General features: G+C 34.5%; 1 protein-coding gene and 1 pseudogene across 1 annotated transcript; one reads left to right on the top strand and one right to left on the bottom strand.

Annotated features, from left to right (window-relative positions):
- The first annotated feature begins 208 nt into the window (after positions 1-208).
- On the top strand, positions 209-27290 carry LOC109171824 (annotated as a pseudogene).
- Positions 14700-20295, bottom strand: LOC109171889 (probable RNA-dependent RNA polymerase 1). Its single transcript, XM_019320977.1, has 5 exons — positions 20074-20295; positions 18800-19364; positions 16385-18249; positions 15814-15964; positions 14700-15724 (listed from the first exon to the last, which is right to left on the bottom strand). Exons 2-5 carry the CDS (start codon positions 19310-19312, stop codon positions 14930-14932), a joined length of 3324 nt encoding a protein of 1107 aa, XP_019176522.1. The 5' UTR covers positions 19313-19364; positions 20074-20295; the 3' UTR covers positions 14700-14929.

Genomic DNA, 27290 nt, shown 5'->3' with positions numbered 1-27290 from the left:
CCTAGCCATAAGCACTGTAAATTTAAGTACTGCAATTTATTTATTAATTTTTTTTTTTAAAAAAAGCCGTATATAAGAACGACAGTAAATGGATCCAGTTTCCAATATTTATATGCGATTGATCGATCGACATTTTTGGAAAGCAAAATTGTGTTGAAGAAATATTGAACGTCCCACACTCATTTCCTTCCACTCTTACTCGTACTCTCCTGTCTATGTATGTATATATATAATATAATCTCGTGAAGGAATGCTCTGCTTCATACTGCTTTTCCATTAGCTTGAAGTTTTTTTATGGTGGCAGAGTAGTTGAGCGGGAAGGACTCTACTTTATCTGGTAAGCCTCCAAACCCAAACCCAAACCCAGTTAGGAACTTTGTGTGTGGGATTGTGGGTGTGTTTCTTTTCTTCTTATTTTTGGTTTTCTTCTTTGATCACGCCTTTGTTCTTAGATATTCAGGAATTTTATGGGTACGGGCTATTAAACCTTGTATACATCGTGGGAACATGGGTTTAAAGTTGTTTTTTTTTTTCTTGCATAACTTTGGGGTGGAGGGTCTTGTGTTGGGATCTATGTTTGCAGGTGTGTAGTTGATAGTTGGCTGTAAAATAACTGCAAGAACTGGAAGAAGAAAACCCATAGTTTGAGTCTGTCCAGTAACTTACAAATCTTGATCTTTCAACCTACTAGAGAACCTAAATGAGTATGTTGAGTTTTTAGTTGCTTTCATGTTTCTCATTTTCTAGCTTACTATGCTTCTTGCAGTTTAGTTCATGTCAAAATATTTTAGCATTTTACTTGCCATTATGCTATTCAATCAATTTTTCACTTAGAATGATAATGGACAGTGTTGAAAGATCATGCTTTTCTCTTTTATTTATTACCATGCTCTATAGTTTCTCAATGTTTGGACTTAATTATTATTTTTTCCATGTGTTATGGACTTGTGGTAATCATATTGTTGTTGATCTTTCGTTTTGATGCCCATTGATTCATTTTATATTTGTGTAAAAAAAATAAATTCCTCACATACTTTGCACATTTTATGTAGGGGTTTGATATTGCTGGCTTGGTGATTAGTATTTGAAATTTTTCAGTTTGGTTGAAATCTGTTAGCATGGGAAAGACGGTTCAGGTGTCTGGGTTCCCTTATCTCGTGGCTGCAGAAGCAGCTAAAACTTGCATAGAGAAGCATACTGGAGCAGGCTCTGTATGTGCCTTAGAGGTTAAAAAGTGCAGAACGGGACAACGATCATATGCGGAAGTCCAATTTGAAAACAATAGAAGCGCGGATGAAATTATAAGTGTGGCCAAACAGAGGAAGTTGTATTTTGACAATTCGTATTTGAAGGTTTTTGAAACGGACACTCGTATTTTGCAAGATAGATCGTACATCCATGAGATGGAGAATCTAAGTCTGTACTTTGGATGTCAAACATCAAAGGAGTGGTTTTACTCGATATGGGGAGGGGCTAATGTCTCAATAAAATTCGGATATGGATTGAAAAAAATGCACCTCTTTCTATCCTATCTATCTACTGAATACAAGCTTCAACTTTCATATGAACACATTTGGGAGATCAAGCTGTATCGTCCCCGTTGTAGAAATGTGAAATTCCTTGTTATACAGGTAGGTATCCCTTGGTTCTGTTTATGCTATTTTGTTATTGTGTTTTCATGTGTATCGTCCCGACCATGTGCTTGTGTTTTGGTAAATATAGAGATGTGTGTGTTATGTGTGTACTCTTTCCTTATCAAGAAGTTTATGTATTGTTGCTCAATTTTAGGGAAAGCTTGTACATGAATCTATGTTTTCGAGAATTGAGTTTATTATGCAAATGTTTCCAATTAACACACTTAAGAAATTCACACATGTCATCTCTCACTTGTGCATTAAAGATGGTTTTTTTTTCCTTGGTTTCTTGATATTCATTAAATGACTTTCACTTTGATTATTCTTGGAGGAAACTTAACTTGTAACTTAAATGTTTACATCATTCTGTTTCAGTTATTTGCTGCTCCACGGATATACAAGAAAGCAGAAGGCTCCATTTATAACTTCTATGTGGTTACTCCAGATGAGGAATGGGTGAGGACAACAGATTATACGCGAAGTTGCATTGGACAGTCTTCGAGTTTGTGTTTGGAGATTCCTGCAGGTGTCACACTACCAAGATTCCGTGATCATTTTGTGTACTACAGCGAAACTGATTGGCAATTCAGCGTAGAGTCTGGTTACCCGTTTTCTTCTGCGTTCCCCATGGGAAGTTAACTTGCCTTTCAAAGTATTGTTTAAGATCTGTTCTTTGGTGCAACAAGGATGCCTTCCTGGGCCAGCACTCGATACAAATTTTTTCCGCTTAGTTGATTCACGTAGAGTAAACATTGGATGCATTGAGTTTGCCTTTGAGAAAATGTACTATGTTAGGAATATAGCGGAATAATGCGGAAGCAAAGAATCGAAAATTGAGAATTATAGAAGTATAATAATAGGAAAAATATATAAACGAAGAAAATTATATAAATGACAAAATAAGAAGTTGCTAAATTGGGGTAAGATATAATAAATATATATATTAATCTCAAAAGAGAATTATATATATATATATATATATATATATATATATATATATATATATAAAAGCTACGTGAAGAAAGAAAGGAAGGAGAATGAATTCAAAAGATTTGATACATTTTACAAAGCATAAAGCTACCCTATTTATACTAAGCAATTTAGAGATAAAAACGCAAAGATGGAGAACATGCATACATAGTGCGACAGTTGCGGCAGTACGTGCAAGAAGCAACGTGGATGATGGCTGCATGGATTCTGAGCCATAGAAATTATTTCTAACAATCTCCACCTTGGATCAAATCCATCTGTGAAAAATTAACAACTGGAACAGTCGACTAAACTCAAGCACTACTTGAACTTAGCAATAGGAAGAGCGAGCTTCAAAATAGCAGGATGGATCACCATCAACCTCCTATGCGACTGAAAGAGCATAAGCAACCATGTTGGTTTCATCATCACTAGCATACCTATCAGGTTTTTTAATTGTCCTCCTAAGGACGATCCATAGCAATGGAATACTCTCGTTGTGGCTCGACGAGAGGTGCGATGCTAGTAGATGCATCATCTTTAGTAGTACCATCAGCAGTAGTAACACTATCAATAGGCCTGAATTCAAACTCCACCTTCTCACCAGTACTCTGCGTCTCACCTGTACTGGGAACTTTTCCAAAAGAAAGTAGTGCATTTTCATCAAAAGTGATATCTCGACTCAGAATGATTTTCCGAGAATCAGGAGACCATAGACGATACCCTTTTGACTCAGAAGCATAACCAAGGAAAATGCGTTTGACAGCTCTCGGGTTTAATTTACCCGTACTGGAATGAGCATAAGCAGGACATCCAAAAACTCTTAAGATAGAGTAATCAACAGGATTACCTGACCAAACTTCCTCTGGAATTTTGAAATCAAGGGATGAATGCGGAGATCTATTTACCAAATAGCAAGCAGTAGAAACGGCCTCGGCCCAAAAATCACGCCGTTTCCATAACCCAGCATTAGAGAGCATACAACGAGCTCTTTCCAATAATGTCCTGTTTAGACGTTCGGCAACACCATTTTGCTGGGGTTTACCAGGCAAGGTCTTGTGCCTGGCAATTCCATTTGCCGCACAAAAGTCATTGAAATCTGACTCACAGAACTCCAAGCCATTGTCTGTCCTGAGCTTCTTGACTTTTTTACCTGTCTGAGTTTCAACAAGTATTTTCCATTTCTTGAAAATAGAAAATGCTTGATTTTTATGTTTCAGGAAATAGACCCAGACTTTACGAGAAAAGTCATCAATAATAGACATAAAATATCTACAGCCTCCCATAGACTGGAATTTAGTCGGTCCCCATAAATCGGAATGTATATATTCCAATACATCTTTGGTACGGTGTGTAGCAGTAGAGAAACTAACCCTCTTTTGTTTCCCAAAAATACAATGCTCACAAAATTGTAATTTACCCGTACCTGAACCACCAAGGAGGCCTTTTTTGCTCAGGAGATGCATGCCTTTCTCACTCATATGCCCCAGACGCATATGCCATAATTGAGTGAGATCCGCATCAGACATCGATGAGGATACCGCTACTGAACCCGTCACAGTACTGCCATGCAAGACGTACACGCTTCCAGAACGAGAAGCTTTCATGAGAACAACAGAGCCTTTTATGACCTTCAAAACTCCACCTTCAGCTGTGTACTTGCACCCCAGAGATTCCAAGGTACCCAATGATATCAGATTGCGTTTCAAATCAGGAATATACCGAACATTGGTAAGAGTCCTGACAACGTTATCATGAGTTTTAATCTGAACACTTCCAATTCCACTAACCTTGCATTGGGTATCATTACCCAGCAAGACAACTCCACCATCAACCGGTTCCAGAGAGATGAACCAATCTTTGTGGGGACACATGTGGAATGTACAACCAGAGTCCAAAATCCACTCGGTTTCACTCCGTTTCTCACCGGAGCTAACAGATAACAACACATCACCATCTGAATCACTTTCAACAACACTAGCTTCAGCGGACTTCTTTTCTCTCTCTTGCTTGTTTTTCAACTTGAAGCATTCAGTCACATCATGACCATGCTTCTTGCAGTACTTACAGGATTTGTTGGACTTATGTCCTTTGGACTTGGATCTAGAATTTTTATTGCTACTCCCTGATTCAAGTGAACGACCCCTTACAGTCAAGCCTTCACCTTTGTCCTCAGACTTAATTTCAAAGTCAAACTTTTCTTTGGACAATAGGTTTGACTTAACATTGTCGAAAGTAAGGGTATCACTACTATTACCATACAGCATAATTTCTTTGAAATGCTTGTATGAATTAGGGAGAGAGACAAGCAATAAAACAGCACGATCCTCATCTTCAATTATAACATCAATATTTTCCAAGTCCAATAAAATAGAATTGAATTCATCCAAGTGAGATTTAATAGAAGTACCTTCCGTCATACGGATTGTGTACAGACGCTCCTTCAGGCGTAGCGTGTTCGCCAGAGTTTTGGCCATGTAAAGCGTATCCAGCTTGGACCATAAATCTGACGCAGTCGTCTCACTTAACACCTCACGTAGAACCTCTTTAGACAGGCACAAAAGAATGGTTGAACGTGCCTTGTCATCCAGATCTTCCCAATCTACATCTGTCATTGTAGCCGGTTTCTTCTTCTTTCCAGCTAGCGCTTTCTTCAAACCGTTATGGGTTAGAACGGCTTCCATCTGAACCTTCCAGATAGAAAAGCTAATTTTCCCATCGAACTTCTCGATATCGAACTTGGTAACAGTTGACATCTTTGAAAATAATTCTCAAATAAACCGCTCTGATACCACTTGTTAGGAATATAGCGGAATAATGCGGAAGCAAAGAATCGAAAATTGAGAATTATAGAAGTATAATAATAGGAAAAATATATAAACGAAGAAAATTATATAAATGACAAAATAAGAAGTTGCTAAATTGGGGTAAGATATAATAAATATATATATTAATCTCAAAAGAGAATTACAAATATATATATATATATATATATATATATATATATATATATATATATATATATATAAGCTACGTGAAGAAAGAAAGGAAGGAGAATGAATTCAAAAGATTTGATACATTTTACAAAGCATAAAGCTACCCTATTTATACTAAGCAATTTAGAGATAAAAACGCAAAGATGGAGAACATGCATACATAGTGCGACAGTTGCGGCAGTACGTGCAAGAAGCAACGTGGATGATGGCTGCATGGATTCCGAGCCATAGAAATTATTTCTAACATACTATTTAAAGGAATGTTGTTATGATCCTATACGTTGGTTGACTGAGCAATATGAGAAGTATCACAAGTTCAAGCAGCCTCCGAAATCTGCTGCTATAAGTCTCAATGATGGCTTGGTATATGTACGGAGAGTCCTAGTTACTCCGACGAGAGTGTATTTTAGTGGACCCGAGGTAAACCAATCCAATCGTGTGTTGCGCCAATATCCAGATGATATTGATAATTTTCTTCGTGTATCGTTTGTTGATGAGGATTGGGAGAAAATACATTCTATGGATTTATCTCCCCGTGCGTCTTCCCCTAGTGTTATCAGCAAGACAACAGACATTTATGACAGGATTCTAAAGGTACTCAAAGAGAAGAAGTTGCTCAACTTAATGCTATCCTCACCGATCCTCTAAAGGCATATGAGTTGATGACTCCGGGAGAAAACACCAACATTCTTAAACAGATGCTCACGTGTGGTTACAAGCCTGATGTCGAACCATTTCTCTCAATGATGTTGCAAACATTCAGAGCATCACAGTTGCACGATTTGAGGACTAGGGCAAGGATATTTGTCCCCAAAGCGAGATCAATGATGGGATGCCTAGATGAAACAACATTCTAGTGCTGGACGGAGACAACTTCCGGTTGGTCCTCAACTCTATGAATCCCGAAACTGCAGTCACATTGTCGAGGGAACGGTGGTTGTTGCAAAGAACCCATGCTTGCATCCCGGTGATGTTCGTGTTTTGAGGGCAGTAAATGTACCTGCTTTGCACCATATGGTAGACTGCGTCGTTTTCCCCCAAAAGGGCGAGAGGTAATTACAATTCCTACCTTTTGCATCATTTCTTTCAATGTTATTTCTTGGATTCTTTTTTCTTAGTAAATAATAATTTATGAACACTGTTACTCATCTTTAATTTGATTAAATAACTAGTTTTTGACTTATAAAACTTAAAGCTTTAGTATGCTTTGACAATGCATAAAGTGAATAAAAACAAAACAAAAAAGAGTGAAATAAAGGCAGTTCTAAAATTTCCATGGTCTACTTTTGAGTTTTTTATCAATATACACTGATAAACATGCCGAAGCTTTAACCGCGCCGCCATCAGAGCCACCACGCGCCGCCGCTGAGCCGTTGCTCCGACGCCATGCGCCGGCGCGTGAGGCAGATTCCGGCGACTTCTCTGGCTGAAAATTACACCGGTCAACTCGCCTTAGTGTGTAGGTTCAGCTCATGTATGTTTTGTGGAGTTTTGGGTTGTATTCTGCACTTAGGCGAGGCGAGCACATTACGCGTTCGGTCTTGACCGACGGGACGCCTTGATAACACTGGTGTATATTATTGTTGGGCGTCGGCTGGATTGGCTGAGTTCAGCCCCTGCTCGATTCAAAACGTGACGATGTGGCTTACTATGAGGGATGTGGTTAAATAGTTAATGTACACTTACTTGTCATCAATTGGTTTTAAGTAATATCAACCAGATAGTCAAAGAACTCTGTGATTTTTGACTCTATAATCTAGTTGCATCCTTATTTTGACATCTTTCAATATATAAATGGCTAACATAACATTCAAATTATAGTGTGGTATTAGTATTTCTCTAATTAACGTTTTTCAAGCGGTGCCTTATCCCTTTGTTCTTAATGTGAGTTACAGGATTGGCATTATTTACTTATGATTCTTATTGCAAATTGTTATCACCAGTCTTATTTCCACTTCGACATCATCATTATTAATTTTCTTGTGAAACAAAATAGTTTACCTTTGTTGATTCCTTTGACTTGTGCTCGTTTATTTTATAGTTTTTTTGGGGGTGTTTTCCGGTTGATCTTTTGTTGGCAGACCTCATCCAAATGAATGTTCAGGAAGTGATTTGGATGGTGATATTTACTTTGTTTGTTGGGACCAAGAATTGATACCAAGGTCGATGGAATCGCCAATGGATTATACCCCTGCTCCGAGCATGGACGTATACCATGACGTTACACTGCTCTATGATGAGTTCAAAACTTTTTTTGCCGTTTTCAATGCTTAGTTTACAAAAATGTTCGAGTTTCAAGATATTATTACTATTATTTCTTCACTACAGGAAGTTCAGAAGTATTTTGTGGACTACATTCTGAACGACAGTTTAGGCATTATTTCGAACTAGTATGTCACCGTGCGATGCACGGACTAAAAATTATAAATATTATTCATTTGGAAAGATTTTATATGTTAAGAACTTGAATTTTCTAGTTAAATAGTTCAATATATATTATAATTGTAACATGTAAAATGAGTATTATATATTGAATAATAGTAAACTAAAGATATGACATTTGAAATCAAAATATATTACAAATTATTGAAAATTTCTTTGTAAACTATATTTTGTGTAGTGTTCATGACAAATAGTAGACTGCTATCATGTTAGTCTGTTAACATGTACTTGATTTTAGAATAGCACCCAAAAAGATTATAAGAAAAAAACGTTTATACTATGAAATATTTCAACGAATAATAATTCTTAAACATGACTTAAAATATTTAACCATTCAAAAATTGTTAACACGTATGAAAATAGGTGTAGAAGAATTCGGTAACCGAAGAAACATTGTACCAAAACAATGTCACTTTCTTTGGCCAGGAAAATGCAAAGATTTGATTGGCCAAAAATTATGGCTAATTATTTAGAACGATAGAAAGATAAGAAACACTTATATTATTAATTCAATTTGAATTTTAAAGAACTAATTTAATTATAGAGGATATGTAGTTCAAAAATAAAAATCAAAGTTGAGATTTTCTTTTGTAGGTTATGTAGTTTCAAAAATAAAAATTGTAGGTTACAATTATTGCTGTTTTATATGAAATTTGAATGTGAAATAGTAGTTACAAAGATGAGAGGTGGAAAACAATTTGGAGTAGGCAGATTTTTTTTGAAATATATTCAACTGATAAAAAGTAAATAGATTTTCTTTTTTCAACACAAGACTGCTTCTTAAATATTAGAGGCATTGTTTATTATCTTGGAATATTAACAGTAGTGGGTGTAAATTTCTAATGATGGCCATCAATGCAGTGCTAATACACACACACACAAAATGTTACGTTGTTGCTAATTCAGCAGACACAAATACCAGGTAACTCATTGTTGTCTTGGTGTGTATTACTGTATTAGTGCCCAGCTTAAATAAGTAAAGAAGCATCTTAACAAACTGAGAAACTATTACATATAGAACACAGTGAATCTCATAATAGAATACACAACTTTAGAACACAAGAAACTTTAAACAAACTAAGAAACTACTACATTTAACTGTACATAATTAGAATACAAAAAAAAAAAAAAAGTAATAAACAGGTTCCCTATTACAAAGATATGTCCAAACTAAAAAATGAGCTAATAGGTTGAACCTCTTGATCATATATCACTGATGTCTATCCTTCTCAAATGTGACCTGTAGTAACAAACTTACTTGAAAAGCAGAAATTCATAAAGAAGAAAGCCCCAGTGAAAAGATAAAAATATATATAGAAAAAAAAAAAGACCATTGCCATCCATGGCATAATTGTTCATGGTACCAAAAACCCTCAATAACCATCCAGACCATGCCATCCATGGCATAACTGTTTAGAGCAGAACAACATCAGAACCAAATTATCTCAAAATGTTTACAGTCAGCAAAAAACTGGAATTTGTTTCTTTTTTGATAATAGCATCCATTGTCTTCTTAGAGCTTTGTGTGGATGTAATTTCATCCAACAGACTTCTCTTCAAGGCCAATTCCTGTTTCAGTGAATTCTTTGCCAGAATCTTGGTGACAAATTGGGCTTACCACTTCGTGGTCAGAAACAAACTCCCATTAAAACTAAAAATTAGAATTTAGAATCTTAAAAAAAAAATAGATTCCTAAGGCAGTAGATTAGAATAAAAGAATAATTATGAGAAATAGATAAGCAAAAAATATTATCATCCAACACACTAACAAAAATAATAATACAGTATGAAAAAATTGACAGGCTTACCTCCTTAGCTTGTCCATAAGGAACAGGGGCGCCATGAATCCATTCTTCAATTTGAGATGTAAATCTAGGGCCTGTATCTCTATAATATGTAGAGTTTTGCTGTGAGATTGTATTGCTTCGAACTGTTTATATATATGTCTGTAGAAGTCTTCATGCAAACGATTCCGAAACCAAACTACGGATGATTCAAGAATAAATGCTTGCATTAATTAAACCATAATTCCAATTTCCAACTCGTAAACCAAAAGGCATATAATTAAAAGTCTGACCAAATTACAATGTAAGCCATTAATTAAACCAAACCCATAAACCAAAAGGAGGCGTATTAAGGTTAGCGGAAAGTTTTCACAAAATACTCTCACAATAACAAAAACGATAGCGTTTCTAACCATGTATTGGGCGGGAAATTTTCACAAAAGATTTGGCTTTATTATAGTTAAGATAAGATGCCCATGTTGCATTTGCAGATAAAGAACCATTAATGGCAAAGAGTGAACCGTGTCTAAAACTTGCACACCTCTTCTCTATTGCTGTAGACTTTCCAAAGACAGGTGTTCCTGCTGAGATCCCTTCGGATTTACGAGTCAAAGCATATCCAGATTTTATGGAAAAGCCTCCCGAGAAGGTAACCTATGTTTCAAATCGAGTAATTGGAAAGCTATTTCGGGAGGTGAAGGATATTACTCCCGAGGTAAGCTCTATAAGGTCCTTTACTCCCGAGATAGCAAGGAAGTCATATGATCCCGACTTGGAGGTTGATGGGTTCGAAGAATACATGGATGAAGCTTTCTATCACAAAACCAAGTACGACTTCAAATTGGGTAATCTTATGGACTACTATGGCATAAAAACCGAGGCTGAAGTACTCAGTGGCGGGGCCATAAGGGCTTCGAAACTCTTTGACCACAGAAGGGATGGAGATGCTGTTAGTTTCGCCGTGAAGTCTTTGAGGAAGGAAGCAAGGGCATGGTTCAAGGTAGGAAGCGAGTACGATGATCAATTGGCAAAAGCGTCGGCTTGGTACTATGTAACGTATCACCATACTTACTGGGGTTCCTACAACGAGGGAATGAACCGTCCTCACTTTATCAGTTTCCCGTGGTGCGTCTACGACAAGTTGATTCAGATCAAGAAGCATGAATACTGTGTAAAATGCTAACTTTTGTTGTTTACTTTAAGATGAGGGTGTAGCAGCATTATCTGCATTCTACAATGCACCAAAACTTTTTGTATTATATATATGGTGTGGTGCCAATTGTTTAGTTATATGTTGAATTGGTTGTTATGCTTCAATGTTGAATGTATGTATTGTGATTTAAATAGCATCTTTGTGGAATGATATGATGTATGTTTTTTAGAAAAGTTGCATTTTTCGTTATGTGGTGGTAGAGTTTGACTTTTACGTAGAGATAATCTAACTCACTATTCTAACATGACACATTCTAGCAGTCTGCGTATTAACTACTCTACAATGTTGAGTTAGAAAAGTTTCCTTTAAAATAGAATTAAAATAGAAAAGTTACAATGAAGCGCTCATGGCTTAAGAGTCGCACTATGTCTCATGTCATTGTTGAGTCTGATTGCTTAAACTTTTGTTCTAGTTTTAATTGCTCGTCAGTTTACTTATAAAGCAATGTCGTTTGGTTGCTAGGGACATCAGGGACGTTGTCTGCCATGTCAAAAAGTCAGCGAATCATGTAGCTCATGTGCTTGCACGGGCAACTAGTTCTTCTTCGGTCCTTGGTGTGTGGGATTTAATTCCACATAGTTGTATTTCGGAGTTGGTTCTAGTTTGATTTTAATGAAGTTGCTTTGGTTTTCAAAATAATAATAATAATAATAATAATACTTTGCATGATTAGTGTTAACACAATAGATTTAAGGGAAAAGGGTCAAATAAGCCCTCGAACTTTATCTCAAGAGTCAATTAGGCCCTCAAATTTTGTAAAGTTGCAATTAGGTACATAAACAAGTCAAATTAGTTCATCAAGACCCATTTACCTGTTAGTGACCTGTAATACCAGGTCACTTAAATTCTAGCCATTGTTCCGGCAATAAAAATCTACAAAGGAGACCAAAACGTTGCCGGAGAAGGCGTGACCGGAGATGGCGACCATAATGGTCACTTGCTCCGTCAACGATGGCCAGAAGTAGATCTGTGATGCCCGTCTTCAATCTGATGCTATAATACGCAACTTCTGCCTCGGAAATTTCTATCAGATTCCCTGCCATTTCGAGCAAATTAATGTTGATAATGATTACCCATAATTTTATTTTATTTTTTCGTTTTATGCCTTGGTGAAGTCGTTATTTTGGTTTTATTTGGATTAGACAGATGAGGTGGTTCGATTCTTGAATGTGATTTTGGAGGGATGTTGTGATGGGTGTTTGTGTTTATAAACACAACAGCGAGCTCTTCCTCGAGAGAAGAGGCATAGCTGTTGTTGTGTCTAAATCTCTGGATTTTCGCAGGAGTCGAAGGCTCAGTCGGGTTTCGAAACGAAGTTTGTTTCTTTGGGTGCTTGAGTGCTTCTGCTTGCTGTGCTGTTTTCAATCTATTTAATTGTTTTTGGTTTGAAGATGCACTCTCATGGTGACTGGTGAGTGGGAATTTATTTATCCTTTTTTATTGTCTAATGTGGAAAAATGAGCTTAGCATGTACACATAGCAGGAGCAGGTGACCATTTTGGTCGCCATCTCACAGTTTGGTCACCATCTCCGGCGACATTTTGGTCTCCTTTGTAGATTTTTATTGTCAGAACAATAGCTGGAATTTAAGTGACCTAGTATTACAGGTTACTAACAGGTAAATGGGTCTTGATGAACTAATTTGACTCTTGAGATAAAGTTCAAGGGTCTATTTGACTCTTTTCCCTAGATTTAATTAGATATCAATGCAATATGCAAAACAAAGACCCTTTGGGATGTTTAGTATGTTCGTAAAATGTAAGATTACACTATGTATGATTAAATCATAGAAGTAATGTGAGGTTATATGAATATAGGATTACTTGGTATGTTTAGCTAGGATTGTGTGAATGTGACATTAATTTTTTTTGTTTCTAATAATTAAAGTTTCTTGACTTCGTGAGATTATATTATGCACATCATAAACCACTCTTAAACCTATGAGGATGTAAATCGAGCTTATTTAACTCGATACTTAAAATCAAAATGTACATTTCTATGCACAAAGAGCCCAATCCAAACCAAAATTCTCAATATTCATGGCAATAATTGAACCCATACTTTGCCGTTGTAAATAAGTTTTAAGTGAAGTTATATTTTAGGTTATACTCTATTAAATAGGAAAAAAAGTAGAAAAATAAAAAAGAAACATAAAAAAATTAACTCCCTAAGTTAAACGGATAGTGCAATTAAACCCCAAGTAAAAAAGAAAAAAGATTCATTCAAGCCCCCTAAATTGGTTAATGAGGTGTTTGGTTTACTGTAATTTAGCTGTAGTTGAATTGGTATTCAATAGAGGCTTCAATTATGTTGTTTGGTTGGAAGGAATTGCAATTCTCTCTTTTTGTTGAATTGCAATTCAATAGGTGTGAGAAAGGGAAAATAGATGAAACGACATTACTACCCTTAGTTATTATTACACAAGGATATTTTAGTCTTTATACCACTTTTTTCCTTCTCAATTCCAATACTTCTATTTCTCCCCACCAAATAATGTAATTTGAATTCTTACTTTATTTCCACCTTATTCTTTTCCAGTAACCATTAACCAAACCTCCTATAAAATGTTCAATTTTGAGTCCTATATTAACTTGTAGTTTGGCAGGTGTGTTTCCCAGTCTGACACGTGTTTTTTTTTAGTTCTTTTACTTTTTTTTTTCAAAAAAAAAAAAAAAAAAAAACTTTTTTACTTTATTTATTTAATCTTTTATTTTTATTTGTATTACTTTTTACTTTATTTATTTAAACTTTTTACAATACATACATTTAACATTGAAGCATAATGTGTATCTGCATCACCATTCTTGTATAATGTGTGCCATGTTAGGCCATCTCCAACCCATTACACCAAATTTTGCATCAAATTTTACACCAAAAGGAATATTCCCAGAATATTCTTACACCAAAATTTATTCATCTCCAACCCATTACACCAAATTCTATTTCTACACTAAAATAATTTGTTTTCTTATAAATTAAAATTTTAATTTTTTTTTACTTTAATTTTTTAATATAAAATTTAATTGTAATGCAAATAATATTTTTATTCCACGATAATATAACATATAACAACTATTACATTTAATTTTCAAAATTACCATATCGTTCTCACAAATGCTCTGTCAATACATTACGAAGTGCATAATGTGCTTCTCTATTAATTCTAAGTATGTTTTATTTAATTTCGGATGTATTCAGTTTAATATTATGAAAATTATATTTTATGTATTTGAATTTTTAATTAATCTATATATAATATTGGGCTTGTTTTTATCGTATTGATGAGATCTTTCAAATGGTATAATTTATTTTTAATTATTCAAATTTTATGTTTATGTATTTAATAAAATATGTAAATCCATAAAAAACAAAATAGAGATACAAAAGGAATTAATAAAAAAGACAAGGGTCAAAATAAAAATTAAAAAGATTAACACCATTTTGGCGTCAAGCTACAGTGCAGCGTCAAATATGCCGCTGCACTGTAGATCATCGCCAAAATGGCGCCTCTTTTGGCACTTCGTTGGAGGAGTGCAGCGCCAAAATCAGCACCAATTTGACATTTGGTGTCACAAATGCCGCTCCCTTGGAGAAGGCCTTAGAGTATTAAGTTAAACTTTTCGCAAAAGTACAGCTTTACGAGTGTGACAAAAAGAGCAACTTGTCTAAAAAACATACATCATATCATTCCACAAAGATGCTATTTAAATCACAATACATACATTCAACATTGAAGCATAACAACCAGTTCAACATATAAATAGACAATAGAGCACCACACCATATATATAATACATAAGTTTTGGTGCATTGCAGAAAATGCAGATAATGCTGCTACTATACAGCCTGATCTTAAAGTAAACAACAAAAGTTAGAATTTTACGCAAGTATTCAAGCCAATTTCAAGCCCCCGAGAGCCCTCGCGATGTTTAGTTTGTCCTTCTTGATCTGAATCAGCTTATCATAGACACACCACGGGAAACTGATAAAGTGAGGACGGTTCATCCCCTCGTTATAGGAACCCCAGTAAGTATGGTGATACGTTACATAGTACCAAGCCGACGCTTTCGCCAATTGATCATCGTACTCGCTTCCTACCTTAAACCATCCCCTCGCTTCCTTCCTCAAAGACTTCATGGCGAAACTAACCGCGTCTGCATCCCTTCTACGGTCAAAGAATTTCGAAGCCCTTATGGCCCCGCCACTAAGCACTTCAGCCTCGGTTTTTATGCCATAGTAGTCCATGAGATTACCCAATTTGAAGTCGTACTCGGTTTTGTGATAGAAAGCTTCATCGATGTATTCTTCAAACCCATCAACCTCCAAGTCGGGATCATACGACCTCCTCGCTATCTCGGGAGTAAAGGACCTTATAGAGCTTACCTCGGGAGTAATATCCTTCACCTCCCTAAATAGCTTTCCAATTACTCGATTCGAAACGTAGGTTACCTTCTCGGGAGGCTTTTCCATAAAATCGGGATATTCTTTGACTCGTAAATCCGAAGGGATCTCCGCAGGAACACCCGTCTTTGGAAAGTCTACAGCAATCGAGAAGAGCTGTGCGAGTTTTAGACACGGTTCACTCTTCGCCATTAATAGTTCTTTATCTGCAAACGCAACATGGGCATTCGAAATAATGCCTAAACTGTCGTTCAGAATGTAATCCACAAAATACTTCTGAACTTCCTGTAGTGAAGAAATAATAGTAATATCATGAAACTCGAACATTTTTGTAAAAGGGCGAAAAAAGTTTTGGATTCATCATAGTGCAGTACCTGAATCGTAACATCATGGGATACGTCCAGGCTCGGAGCAGGGGTATAATCCATTGGAGATTCCATCGACCTTGGTATCAATTCTTGGTCCCAACAAACAAAGTAAATATCACCATCCAAATCACTTCCCGAACATTCATTTGGATGAGGTCTGCCAACAAAAGATCAACAGAATTGAGCAACCAGAAAACACCCCCAAAAAAACTGTAAAATCAACAAAGTTAAATTATTTTGTTTCACAAGAAAATTAACGTTAATTAGAGAAATACTAATACCACACTATAGTTTGAATGTTATGTTAGCCAACCACGCTTAACCATAGAGTTCTTTGACTATCTGGTTGGTATATCCAACTGGAAACCAATTGGTGATAAGTAAGTGGATATTAACAATTTAACCACAACCCTTCCTGGTAAGCCAGGACACCACATCTCGTATCGAGCAGGGGTTGAACTAATTATTTAATCAAATTAAAGATGATTAACAGTGTTCATAAATTATTTACTAAGAAAAAAAGAATCCAAGAAATAACATTGAAAGAAATGATGCAAAAGATAGGGATTGTAATTACCTCTCGCCCTTTTGGGGGAAAACAACACAGTCCACCATATGGTGCAAAGCCGGCACATTAACAGCCCTCAAAACACGAACATCACCGGGATGCAAGCACGGGTTCTTTGCGACAACCACCGTTCCCTGGACAATCCAATTGTAGTTTCGGGGTTCATCGAGTTGAGGACCAACGGGAAGTTGTCTCCGTCCAGCACCAGAATATTGAACAAACACTTCACCGTAGTTCAATGTTCTGGTTTCATCGAGGCATCCCATCATTGATCTCGCTTTGGGGACAAATATCCTCGTCCTAGTCCTCAAATCTTGCAACTTCGATGCCCGGAATGTTTGTAACATCATCGAGAGGAATGGTTCGACATCGGGCTTGTAACCACACGTGAGCATCTCTTTAAGAATGTTGGTGTTTTCTCCCGGAGCCATCAACTCGAGAGCCTCGTATGCCTTTAGAGGATCGGTGAGGATAGCGTTAAGTTGAGCAACTTCATCTCTTTGCTTCCTCTCGAAGACCTCGTCTCTAACACCGAGCGTAGACAAGAGTGTGACTAGTTGGCGATTAAGATAACAGGGCTGGTATTTGCTCCACGCCAAAACATCTAGCTTTGTGTTGTCCGATTCGTATTTCAACATGCTATTTCTCAACGACAACTTCTTTGATGAAGAAGGATCGACGGCAACGACACCCTTAAATCCACCATAACGGATTTGAAAAGCAGATGGAGCAAACTCATCGAGGCCACATTTCATGGCAACTCTTCGAGCAAAGTGTGCAGATATTTTCCCGATCCCATCGGAAAAATTATATTCCGTTCCTTGTCTCTGAAGCTTTACGTCGGGAATCATTTCAATCTCATGCCTGGCAACACTCAACGTTTCCCGGGATGAACCGAAAGATTGGCCGAGTCTCGCAGCATACTTTGCGACATTTTTAATCTTTCTAAAGTCTCCCATCCATGCTCTTATATCAGCAGCTGTAAGTCCAAATCTCGACGCAAACATCCAAACAGAACTCTCCCTCAACTGGCTCGAGGAGAAAGCGAGAAATTCGAATCTTTTATCCCCAATAACAATGCCATCTCTGAGCACCTTTAGAATCCTGTCATAAATGTCGGTTGTCTTGCTGATACCACCCGGGGAAGACGCACGGGGAGATAAATCTATCGAATGTATTTTCTCCCAATCCTCATCAACAAACGATACACGAAGAAAATTATCAATATCATCTGCATAATTGCGCAACACACGATTCGATTGGTTTACCTCGGGCCCACTAAAATACACCCTCGTCGGAGTAACTAGGACTCTCCGTACATATACCAAGCCATCATCGAGACTTATAGCAGCAGATTTCGGAGGCTGCTTGAACTTTCGATACTTCTCATATTGCTCAGTCAACCAACGAACAGGATCATAACAACATTCCTTTAAATAGTACATTTTCTCCAAGGAAAACTCGATGCATCCAATGTTTATAGTACGTGGATCAACTAAACTGAAAAAATTTGTATCGAGTGCTGGCCCAGGAAGGCATCCTTGTTGCACCAAAGAACAGATCTTAAACAATACTTTGAAAGGCAAGTTAACTTCCCGTGGGGAACGCAGAATTGGAACTAGATCCAGATTGTGAGAAAACGGGTGACCAGACTCTACGCTGAATTGCCAATCCGTTTCGCTGTAGTACACAAAATGATCGCGGAATTTTGGTAGCGTGACACCTGCAGGAATCTCCAAACACAAACTCGAAGATTGTCCAATGCAATTTCGCGTAAAATCTGTTGTCCTCACCCATTGATCATCTGGAGTAACCGAATAGAAGTTATAAATGGAGCCTTCTGCTTTCTTGTAGATCCGGGGAGCAGCAAATAACTGAAACAGAGTGATGTAAACATCGAAGTTATAACTTAAGTTTCCTCCAAGATGTAGCAATACAAGTGTTAAAAGTAAATCTATCATTCTTTGTTATTAAACAAAATTGCATTCTATACATAACAACAAACAGAAATAGAATGCACTATAACCTTCTTTAATGCATAAGTGAGAGATGACATGTGTTAATTGGAAACATTTGCATAATAATCTCAAAAACAACGAATCTGGCTAGCACTTTGCCCCTTAATTGGGCCGGCCAGGTGCGAACGGGGATTAGTCTGAGTATGGTACGGGCTTAAAAGGTGCCTCCTATAGTTAGGGTCTGCTCAAGACACCTCGTGGTCTGAGCCAAAAAAATAATCTCGAAAACATAGATTCATGTACAAGCTTTCCCTAAAATTGAGCAACAATACATAAACTTCTTGATAAGGAAAGGAGTACACACGTAACACACACATCTCTATATTTACCAAAACACAAGCACATGGTCGGGACGATACACATGAAAACACAATAACAAAATAGCATAAACGGAACCAAGGGATACCTGTATAACAAGGAATTTCACATTTCCACGATGGGGACGATACAGCTTGATCTCCCAAATGTGTTCATATGAAAGTTGAAGCTTGTATTCAGTAGATTGATAGGATAGAAAGATGTGCATTTTTTTCAATCCATATCCGAATTTTATCGAGACATTAGCCCCTCTCCATATCGAGTAAAACCGCTCCTTTGATGTTTGACATCCAAAGTACAGAGTTAGATTCTTCATCTCATGGGTGTACGATCTGTCTTGCACAATACGGGTGTCCATTTCAAAAGCCTTCAAATACGAGGTCCCAAAATACAACACCCTCTGTTCAGCCAAACTTATAATTTCATCCGCACTTCTATTGTTTCCAAATTGGACTTTCGCATATGATCGTTGTCCCGTTCTGCACTTTTTAACCTCTAAGGCACATACAGAGCCTGCTCCAGTATGCTTCTCTATGCAAGTTTTAGCTGCTTCTGCACTCACAAGATAAGGGAACCCAGACACCTGAACCGTCTTTCCCATGCTAACAGATATCAACCAAACTGAAAAGTTTCAAATACTAATCACCAAACCCCTACATAAAATGTGCAAAGTATGTGAGAAATTTATTTTTTTTTTACACAAATATAAAATGAATCAATGGGCATCAAAACGAAAGATCAGCAACAATATGATTACCATAAGTCCATAACACATGGGAAAAAAAAACAAATTTAAGTCCAAACATTGAGAAACTATAGAGCATGGTAATAAATAAAAGAGAAAAACATGATCTTTCATTCTTTCAACACTGTCCATTATCATTCTAAGTGAAAAATTGATTCAATAGCATAATGGCAAGTGAAATGCTAAAATATTTTGACATGAACTAAATTGCAAGAAGCATAGTAAGCTAGAAAATGAGAAAGATGAAAGCAACTAAAAACTCAACATACTCATTTAGGTTTGAAAGATCAAGATTTGTAAATTACTGGACAGACTCAACTATGGGTTTTCTTCTTCCAGTTCTTTCAGTTATTTTACAGCCAACTATCAACTACACACCTGCAAACATAGATCCCAAAACAAGACCCTCCACCCCAAAGTTATGCAAGAAAAAAAACAACTTTAAACCCATGTTCCCACGATGTATACAAGGTTTAATAGCTCGTACCCATAAAATTCCTGAGAATATCTAAGAACAAAGGCGTGATCAAAGCAGAAAACCAAAAATAAGAAGAAAAGAAACAGACCCACAATCCCACATACAAAATTCCTAACTGGGTTTGGGTTTGGAGGCTTACCAGATAAAATAGAGTCCTTCCGGCTCTGCCACCATAAAAAAACTTCAACTAATGGAAAAGCAGTATGAAGCAGAGCATTCCTTCACGAGATTATATATGCCATTATATTATATTATATATATACATACATAGACAGGAGAGTACGAGTAAGAGTGGAAGAAGAAGGGAATGAGTGTGGGACGGTCAATTTATTGGTCAATCTTTCTTCAACACAATTTCGCTTTCCAAAAATTTCGATCAATCAATCCCATATAAATATTGGAAACTGAACCCAATCACTTCTACTCCTTCTCCCAAATATTGCTTATTAAACCAGTAAATTAAGCTCGTACAGACAACTGAATCCATGCTTTTTTTATTTGCAGTATTTAAATTTTTTTTTTCTTGAAAGCTACTGGTTCTATTACACTGTAGTATCTGTTTATATACTTTCTCAACCTACTGAAACACAAAGAACCAATAACACCTCCACTGAGGCTCGAACTCATAATCTTCCAAATGGAAGTCCAACCCGGATACCATTAGACCCCATATACTTTCTTATTTTTAATTCATTTTTTCATAATATTAAATTTAGTATTAGTATACAAAATTTAAATAAACTACACTAAAAGTATTATTAAACACAAAAAATCAAATTTAAAAATAAGTGAAAAATAATAAAGAAAGAAAAATAAACAAAGAATAAATAGTTGATTTGACAAATGAATAGTGAATAGAACAGATAAAATGTGGGACAGAGAACATAATAATAATAATAATAATAATAATAATAATAATAATAATAATAACAAAATGATTTGTTTCCTTTCAAGAATTTCAATTCCACTTATATTATAAATTGATTGACTCTACTAACTTGTTATTCAACACTAAACAATTCAATGAAAAAGTATAAAATTTTGAAATAGTGGGTAACATTAGTGGATTTAGTGCATTACTCATTACCCACCTTGAGGGGTGGGGTAAACGAGCTTAAACTAAGAATAACAATATGCATAACTTAAAATCTAGTGATTATCAAGCTTGGCCAACTTAATTATAAGTTACATATTTATATTGTGAATTTGTAGTGGATTAGGAATTAGCATTAGAAACTAATTTTTATTTGTTATTTTTTTTAAAACAAGGAATTCTTTACAACAATATTACTCCACTCACCACATCTTGCCTATCGTGTTTATTATTTATTTGTCAAATCAATTATTTTTTTTCTCTTTTATTTTCTTAAAAAGTGTTTAGTAATACTTTTTACACAATTTCTAAATAGATAAATTTTATACTCTAATATTAAATTAAATATTTTAAAAAACGAAATTATCAATTATTTTAATCAAGTTTCATTAACATTAAATGAGAGGGATAGGTGCTAACAACCATTTTTTTGTCGAATTTTCAATTCTAAGGGCCTCCGCGTCCCGACCGGACAGAGCATTTGGAAGGATATAAATCATGGTAACTCAGCTGATCAAAGAAGCTAGATCTAGTGAAACTCAATCCCGAATAATTGTTTTCAAACTTCACATCTGTGACCAATTGAACTGTTCATGTGGACACAACTATTTTTTAACAGTATAGCATAATGCAATGACAAGAGTTTGAAATAATAATTAACTTTGTGGTTGTAAGAGTTTATTACTTTATTATTTCAAACTCTTCTTCTTCTTATCTTCTCGCTGGGAGAAGAAGAGTTTGAAATAATAAAGTAATAAACTGTTACAACCACAACCTTAATAAATTTAGGGGGGGAAATCGCTTCTTTTCTATTATTTGTATGAATCATACTACATACCCTAACAAAAATTACTGCACAATAATATGTATTACTTTTCGTGCCATGCACCAATAAATATTTTGAAAAAAAAAAAAGAAAGAAGTTAAATAGTCTCTCAAATTTTATATATAAAAAGCAATTAAATTCATGAACTTTTAAAAAGTACAATTAAAATTCAAATTCACAATACATTTAATCTCAACTTTTAAAGTTCATAAACTTATATTACTTTTTTTCGTGTAAAGCTTGAGAGTTTATATGACATTTTTTATAAATATTTTTATTTGAGTATTACATATATTCTTTATTAATCTAAAATATGATTAACTAATTTACGGGATTTAATACAAAAACATATTGCTTTTTATATATGTTTTTTAAAGTACACTGCGCTAAGACACTAAAATTGCAGTGAAGTACACTTGTGGACTAGATTAAATCAAAAATTTATTTTTGATAGAAGTGACAACAAGGGGAAGCAGGGATCACGCCAATTAATAGGATTTTGTGTTGCAAAAATTATCCTTGGGTACTATTAAGTGAGAGCGTTTCATTCTAAAACTGCTATTGCACCGGTTAATTTTATAAAAAATTATGTCACATGTCATAATTATGCATTCTTGAAATATTTACTTTTATGAAAAATTGATAATCTTGCATTGATATTCGTCAGAATGATACTTTGATAAATTTTGAAATACTAATTTTAAAATACACATTGGACGTTGGACTATTTGCACAATACACGTCTAGTAACTAGCTAGTATTTTTATAAGTAAAGATATCATTGTATGATTTTGGCAAATCGTGTAAATATTATTACCTTCATCCCATTTTATGTGTTTGGATCAGTTAACAAAGTTTGACTGAAGTTATTTTTACTCTAATTTTTCATAATATTAATTTTATTATTATTATTATACAAAAACTATACCTTTCGAAACTACATTAAAAGTATTAAATACAAAAAATTAATTTTAAAAATTTTAAACAAAAAATAATAAAGAGAATAAATAAAGAACAAAGAGTTAATTTAATCAATAAATAGTAAATAGAACAGATAAATAGAGATAGAAGGAGTAATAAAATTTTCTTTTGCGAGGAAACATCTCAATTGACAATAATGTTGTACGAGTAATAAATATTACACGAGGAAGATGACGTATATGGATAACGTATGGCATGATTGCCATACCCAATGGTGGGAGAAGTCTTGCGTCATTTGGTCTGCTATTTGGTTACGTTTCGACCAGTGATTGGTAGATGAGACGACAGAGCCCCCGTCATTTTTTCTTCTACACATCTACCACACCCTAAACTTTTTCATAATTTTCATTTTGAAGCAAAAATCCCTTTATTATTTAATTTTATAAAAATTATGATTTCTGTTTTTTTTTTTTTGTTTGTTCATACTTCATATAACAATATTAATGCATAATATTAAATAGTGGTGGGCATCAAGTTATAAAAAATTGGTATAGTTTGAGTAACGAGGGAAACTCGCAGTCACTACTCGGCGATGTGCATCGGGTAAAATCCACTTTGTGATTCTAGCCGACAAAGGACCACAATGAGATAAACCAACCTAAGTTGTTCATAGCTGACCGACTCTAGATATATAATTGATGTACTTTGAGTTTATATATAATTGCTATATATAGATATATATAACTAGATATTAATTGTCCCAAATGTAAAAAATAAAAATAAAAGTTGTACTCCGTATAGTACAACACAAAAGGGAATAGAGAAGGTTTTGAGTTTGTATTACTTATTAAGTACCGAGGGACATACTATGTATAGACTTAATTGATGGGTAATAACTTTGCTTATGATCTCTTAATTGATTTATAAATAATAATACATGTATTTTTATTTGTTTTTTTACGTGATATTCTCTTATTAATTCAAAAAAAAAACTTTTTTTTAAAAAAATTAGTAATAAAAATAAAAGACATATAACTAAAATTGTATACTATTTAAAAAGGTGATTAACACCGTCTCTTTAACTCCCTATCCATGAAACTTCATGGAAATGATGGAAATTGGAAAGAGAAGCATTTTGGAGAATAGTCATTTATAAGTCTTCGTTCGTACATGAAGAAATTGATATAAAGTTAAAAGTGTTAATCATTTTAAAATCCCACCAACTTTTATCTTAGGTCATCCTCAATAGGGGAATTTTACACAATTTTTTTAAAAAACAATGATGTATTAGAAAAGAGAGGAGAAAGAGGGAAGGGGTTGTTCTGTTATTTAGGAGATTTTGTCAGGTTTTTGAGAATTTTAGGGGAGGTTTTGGGAAGGTTTTTTCAGTTTTTATTTATTTTTTATTTATTTTTTATTTTTTTCTTTTCACCCATTTCTCTTTCATAATCACACGTGCAAAATTTGCTCAAAATCATACCACCATTGAGGATGCCCTAAATTAACCAATAAAAATAAGAGGCAAAATAAAAGAAATAAATAAAAACAAAACAAAACAAAACAAAACACAGTACATAATCTCTACCCAATTAACTTTGGGACCACTAATGAATGAATTTCTATTTGTCTTGTGGAATATTGAACATTACCTTTTGACCCAAAAATAATAAATTTATTCTAAAAATATAAATTTTCAAGTATGAAGTCTAAAATTTATCAAAAATAATAAATTAATAGAAATTGTGACTTTTTAAATCCATCAAAATTTATTTGTTATCAAATCAGGGGCAGACCCACAATGGGAGTAGCTGTCTCCCTCCCCACCCCATCCTCATATATATATATATATATATATATATATATATATATATATATATATATATATATATATATATATAAAATAAGTACAAAATAAAGATAAAAATAAATGAAAGATGAGTTAGCCAAGTTGGTAAGTCATAGTTACAGTTTCTGAGAGGCTAAGAGTTTAATTTGAATCCAGGTATGCTCTTAACCTTAAGTTAGTTTGTTTGCTACCTCTACCCCACATGCATTTATAATGTGTTTTGATGTATTTTATTTTTGTCCATATCCAATAATTATTATTATTATTATTATTATTATTATTATATATATATATATATATATATATATATATATATATATTAATAATGAGATGTGTTTTCTATTCGAATCATTTCATCAACATAATTATGTTTCATATTTTGTTATGAATAACTTTATAAAATTTTAATGTATTTTATTTTTCATTCATATTCACAAATGTTTATGGCTATGCTTCCTAGAGTATAAGTTGAGGGCTAGTAAATTGCATTTTTAGAAGAGTTACACATTCAAATGAAGTTAGACAGAGTCTCGACTAAATTAATTTTAGGGAAAATGACATTTTTTGCCCTGAGTTATATACTTATAATACTTTTTCCCCCTCAATTATTTAGGTAAGCACATTAGCCCTCTCAATTATTATAAAAGTGGTGCTTTTTCCCCATGATATATTAAATTGACATTTATACCCTTAAAGTAAACATTTTATTTATTTTACTACTCCAACAAATTATTGCGTATACGTAGGGATGGCCACGGATCGGTTTGAATTGAACCGGATACTAAAGCAATCGAATTAATAGTTTTCGGTTATAATTCAAATTTAGAACCCAATATTTAAATGTCAATTTATTAAAATTATGTATCAAAAAAATTGAATCTTGAACCGTGAATCGGCGGTTCCGGATTCGATTCGCGATTTTGAACCGTCTTTATTTTAAAATCTTATTTTTTATTTTAAAATAGTCTAAATTCAACAATAAATGTATTTTATTTTTTCAGTTCGGAACATGAACCGTCCGTTCCGGTTCACGATTTTAATAAACTCTAAATATCGAATTTCGATTCTAAATTATAATTGGAATATTTCGGTTTGGTTGCTATAGTGTTTGTTTGGTTTGAACCAAATTATGGTCATAATTTGTTGGAGAAAAAAAATAAATTAAATATGAGTTAATACCATATGAGGTCCTCCGAGTATAGTGGTTTTTCCACGTTTAGTCCTAAACTTTCAAATTGACCATCTATGGTCCTTCGACTTTCAAATTTAACCATTCGTGGTCCAAGTTAACCACCCATGGTCCTTAAACTATTAAATTTTAACCAACCATGGTCCTTTCAAGAGGACCATAGCTGGTTAAATTTCGAAACTTGAAGGACCATGGGTGGTTAACTTGGACCGCGAATGGTTAAATTTGAAAGTTGAAGGACCACAGATGGTCAATTTGAAAGTTTAGGACTAAACGTGGCAAAACCACTATACTCGGAGAACCTCAGATGGTATTAACTCATTAAATATTTAGTTTAAGGGTAAATATGTCCATTTAACATTTCAGGGGGAAAAACAACCACTTCAATAATTTAGGGGGGAAAAATGCTATAGGTATATAACACAGGGGGAAAAAGTGTCATTTTCCTTTAATTTTATTTGCGAGATGCAATATAGGGAAATTACAGTATTACTCCTTTGGCTGTAGAAAGCTTAGGGACTAAGTAACTAATTTTTCATATACATTTATTCCAAACTTAATTTCCACAATGGCCCCTCAACTATAGTAATATTACAACATTGATCCTTGACTTCTAAAAATCATGATGGAATACAATTGGTTAGTCTTGCAGTTAAAAGTGGAGGCACAATAATTAAGATTCAAGCAACTTGTAGATAATTTAATCTTTGTTATTTAAAGATTAAAGATATTTAAATCATGTAATAATTGAGTGTTGTATATTAAGTAATCAATATTAAGTGTATCTCGGGTTTTCACTGTCGAACACAGTGACTAATCACTTTGCTCGATTGTAGGCACCTCTTTAGGTGTGATAGTGGGTTTGAAAATTTAAGACTGCTCCATACTCAAAGTCAATAATCAAACTCTTGACCTTTGGCATAATCATGTGTTTAAAAAAAAAAATTGTCAATGATCCTTGCCCATGAACCTTCATGGAAATGATGGAAAGAGAACTGTGTTTTGGACAATAGTCGTTTTGAGGTCATGACTCATACACAACATAAATGATATCAAGTTAAAGTAATAATAATGTAAAAATCCAATTAGCATAATATGCAAATACGATTAATACAACATACAAATCTGGACCTTTACGCCTCTTGGTAAAATGCAATCTACCATATATTCAAATCACTTTAACCTCAATTCATTCAAATCACTTTAACCTCAATCACCCTTGTAAATCGTACCACGTCAATATCAATCGGGCCACTGATAAATGAGTTTTGGCACTTCTCTCTTTGTCGTTTGGTATGTGATTTCCTTTATACTGTAGAGAGCTTGTTGACCAAGTAATACATTCAGATTGGAAAAGTGCCAAACTTGGTGAGCAAGTAACACTTTGATTTGTCACCCAAAACAAATCCAACAGGCATGAAATTAAAGGACTTCAATATCACATCATACAAAGGGACAACCGGACAATAATTTTCATATAA

The sequence above is a fragment of the Ipomoea nil genome, unplaced genomic scaffold (genome assembly GCF_001879475.1).
Source record: "Ipomoea nil cultivar Tokyo-kokei standard unplaced genomic scaffold, Asagao_1.1 scaffold0382, whole genome shotgun sequence".
Classification (NCBI taxonomy): Eukaryota; Viridiplantae; Streptophyta; class Magnoliopsida; order Solanales; family Convolvulaceae; genus Ipomoea; species Ipomoea nil.
This window is presented reverse-complemented; position numbering and strand designations above follow the sequence as displayed.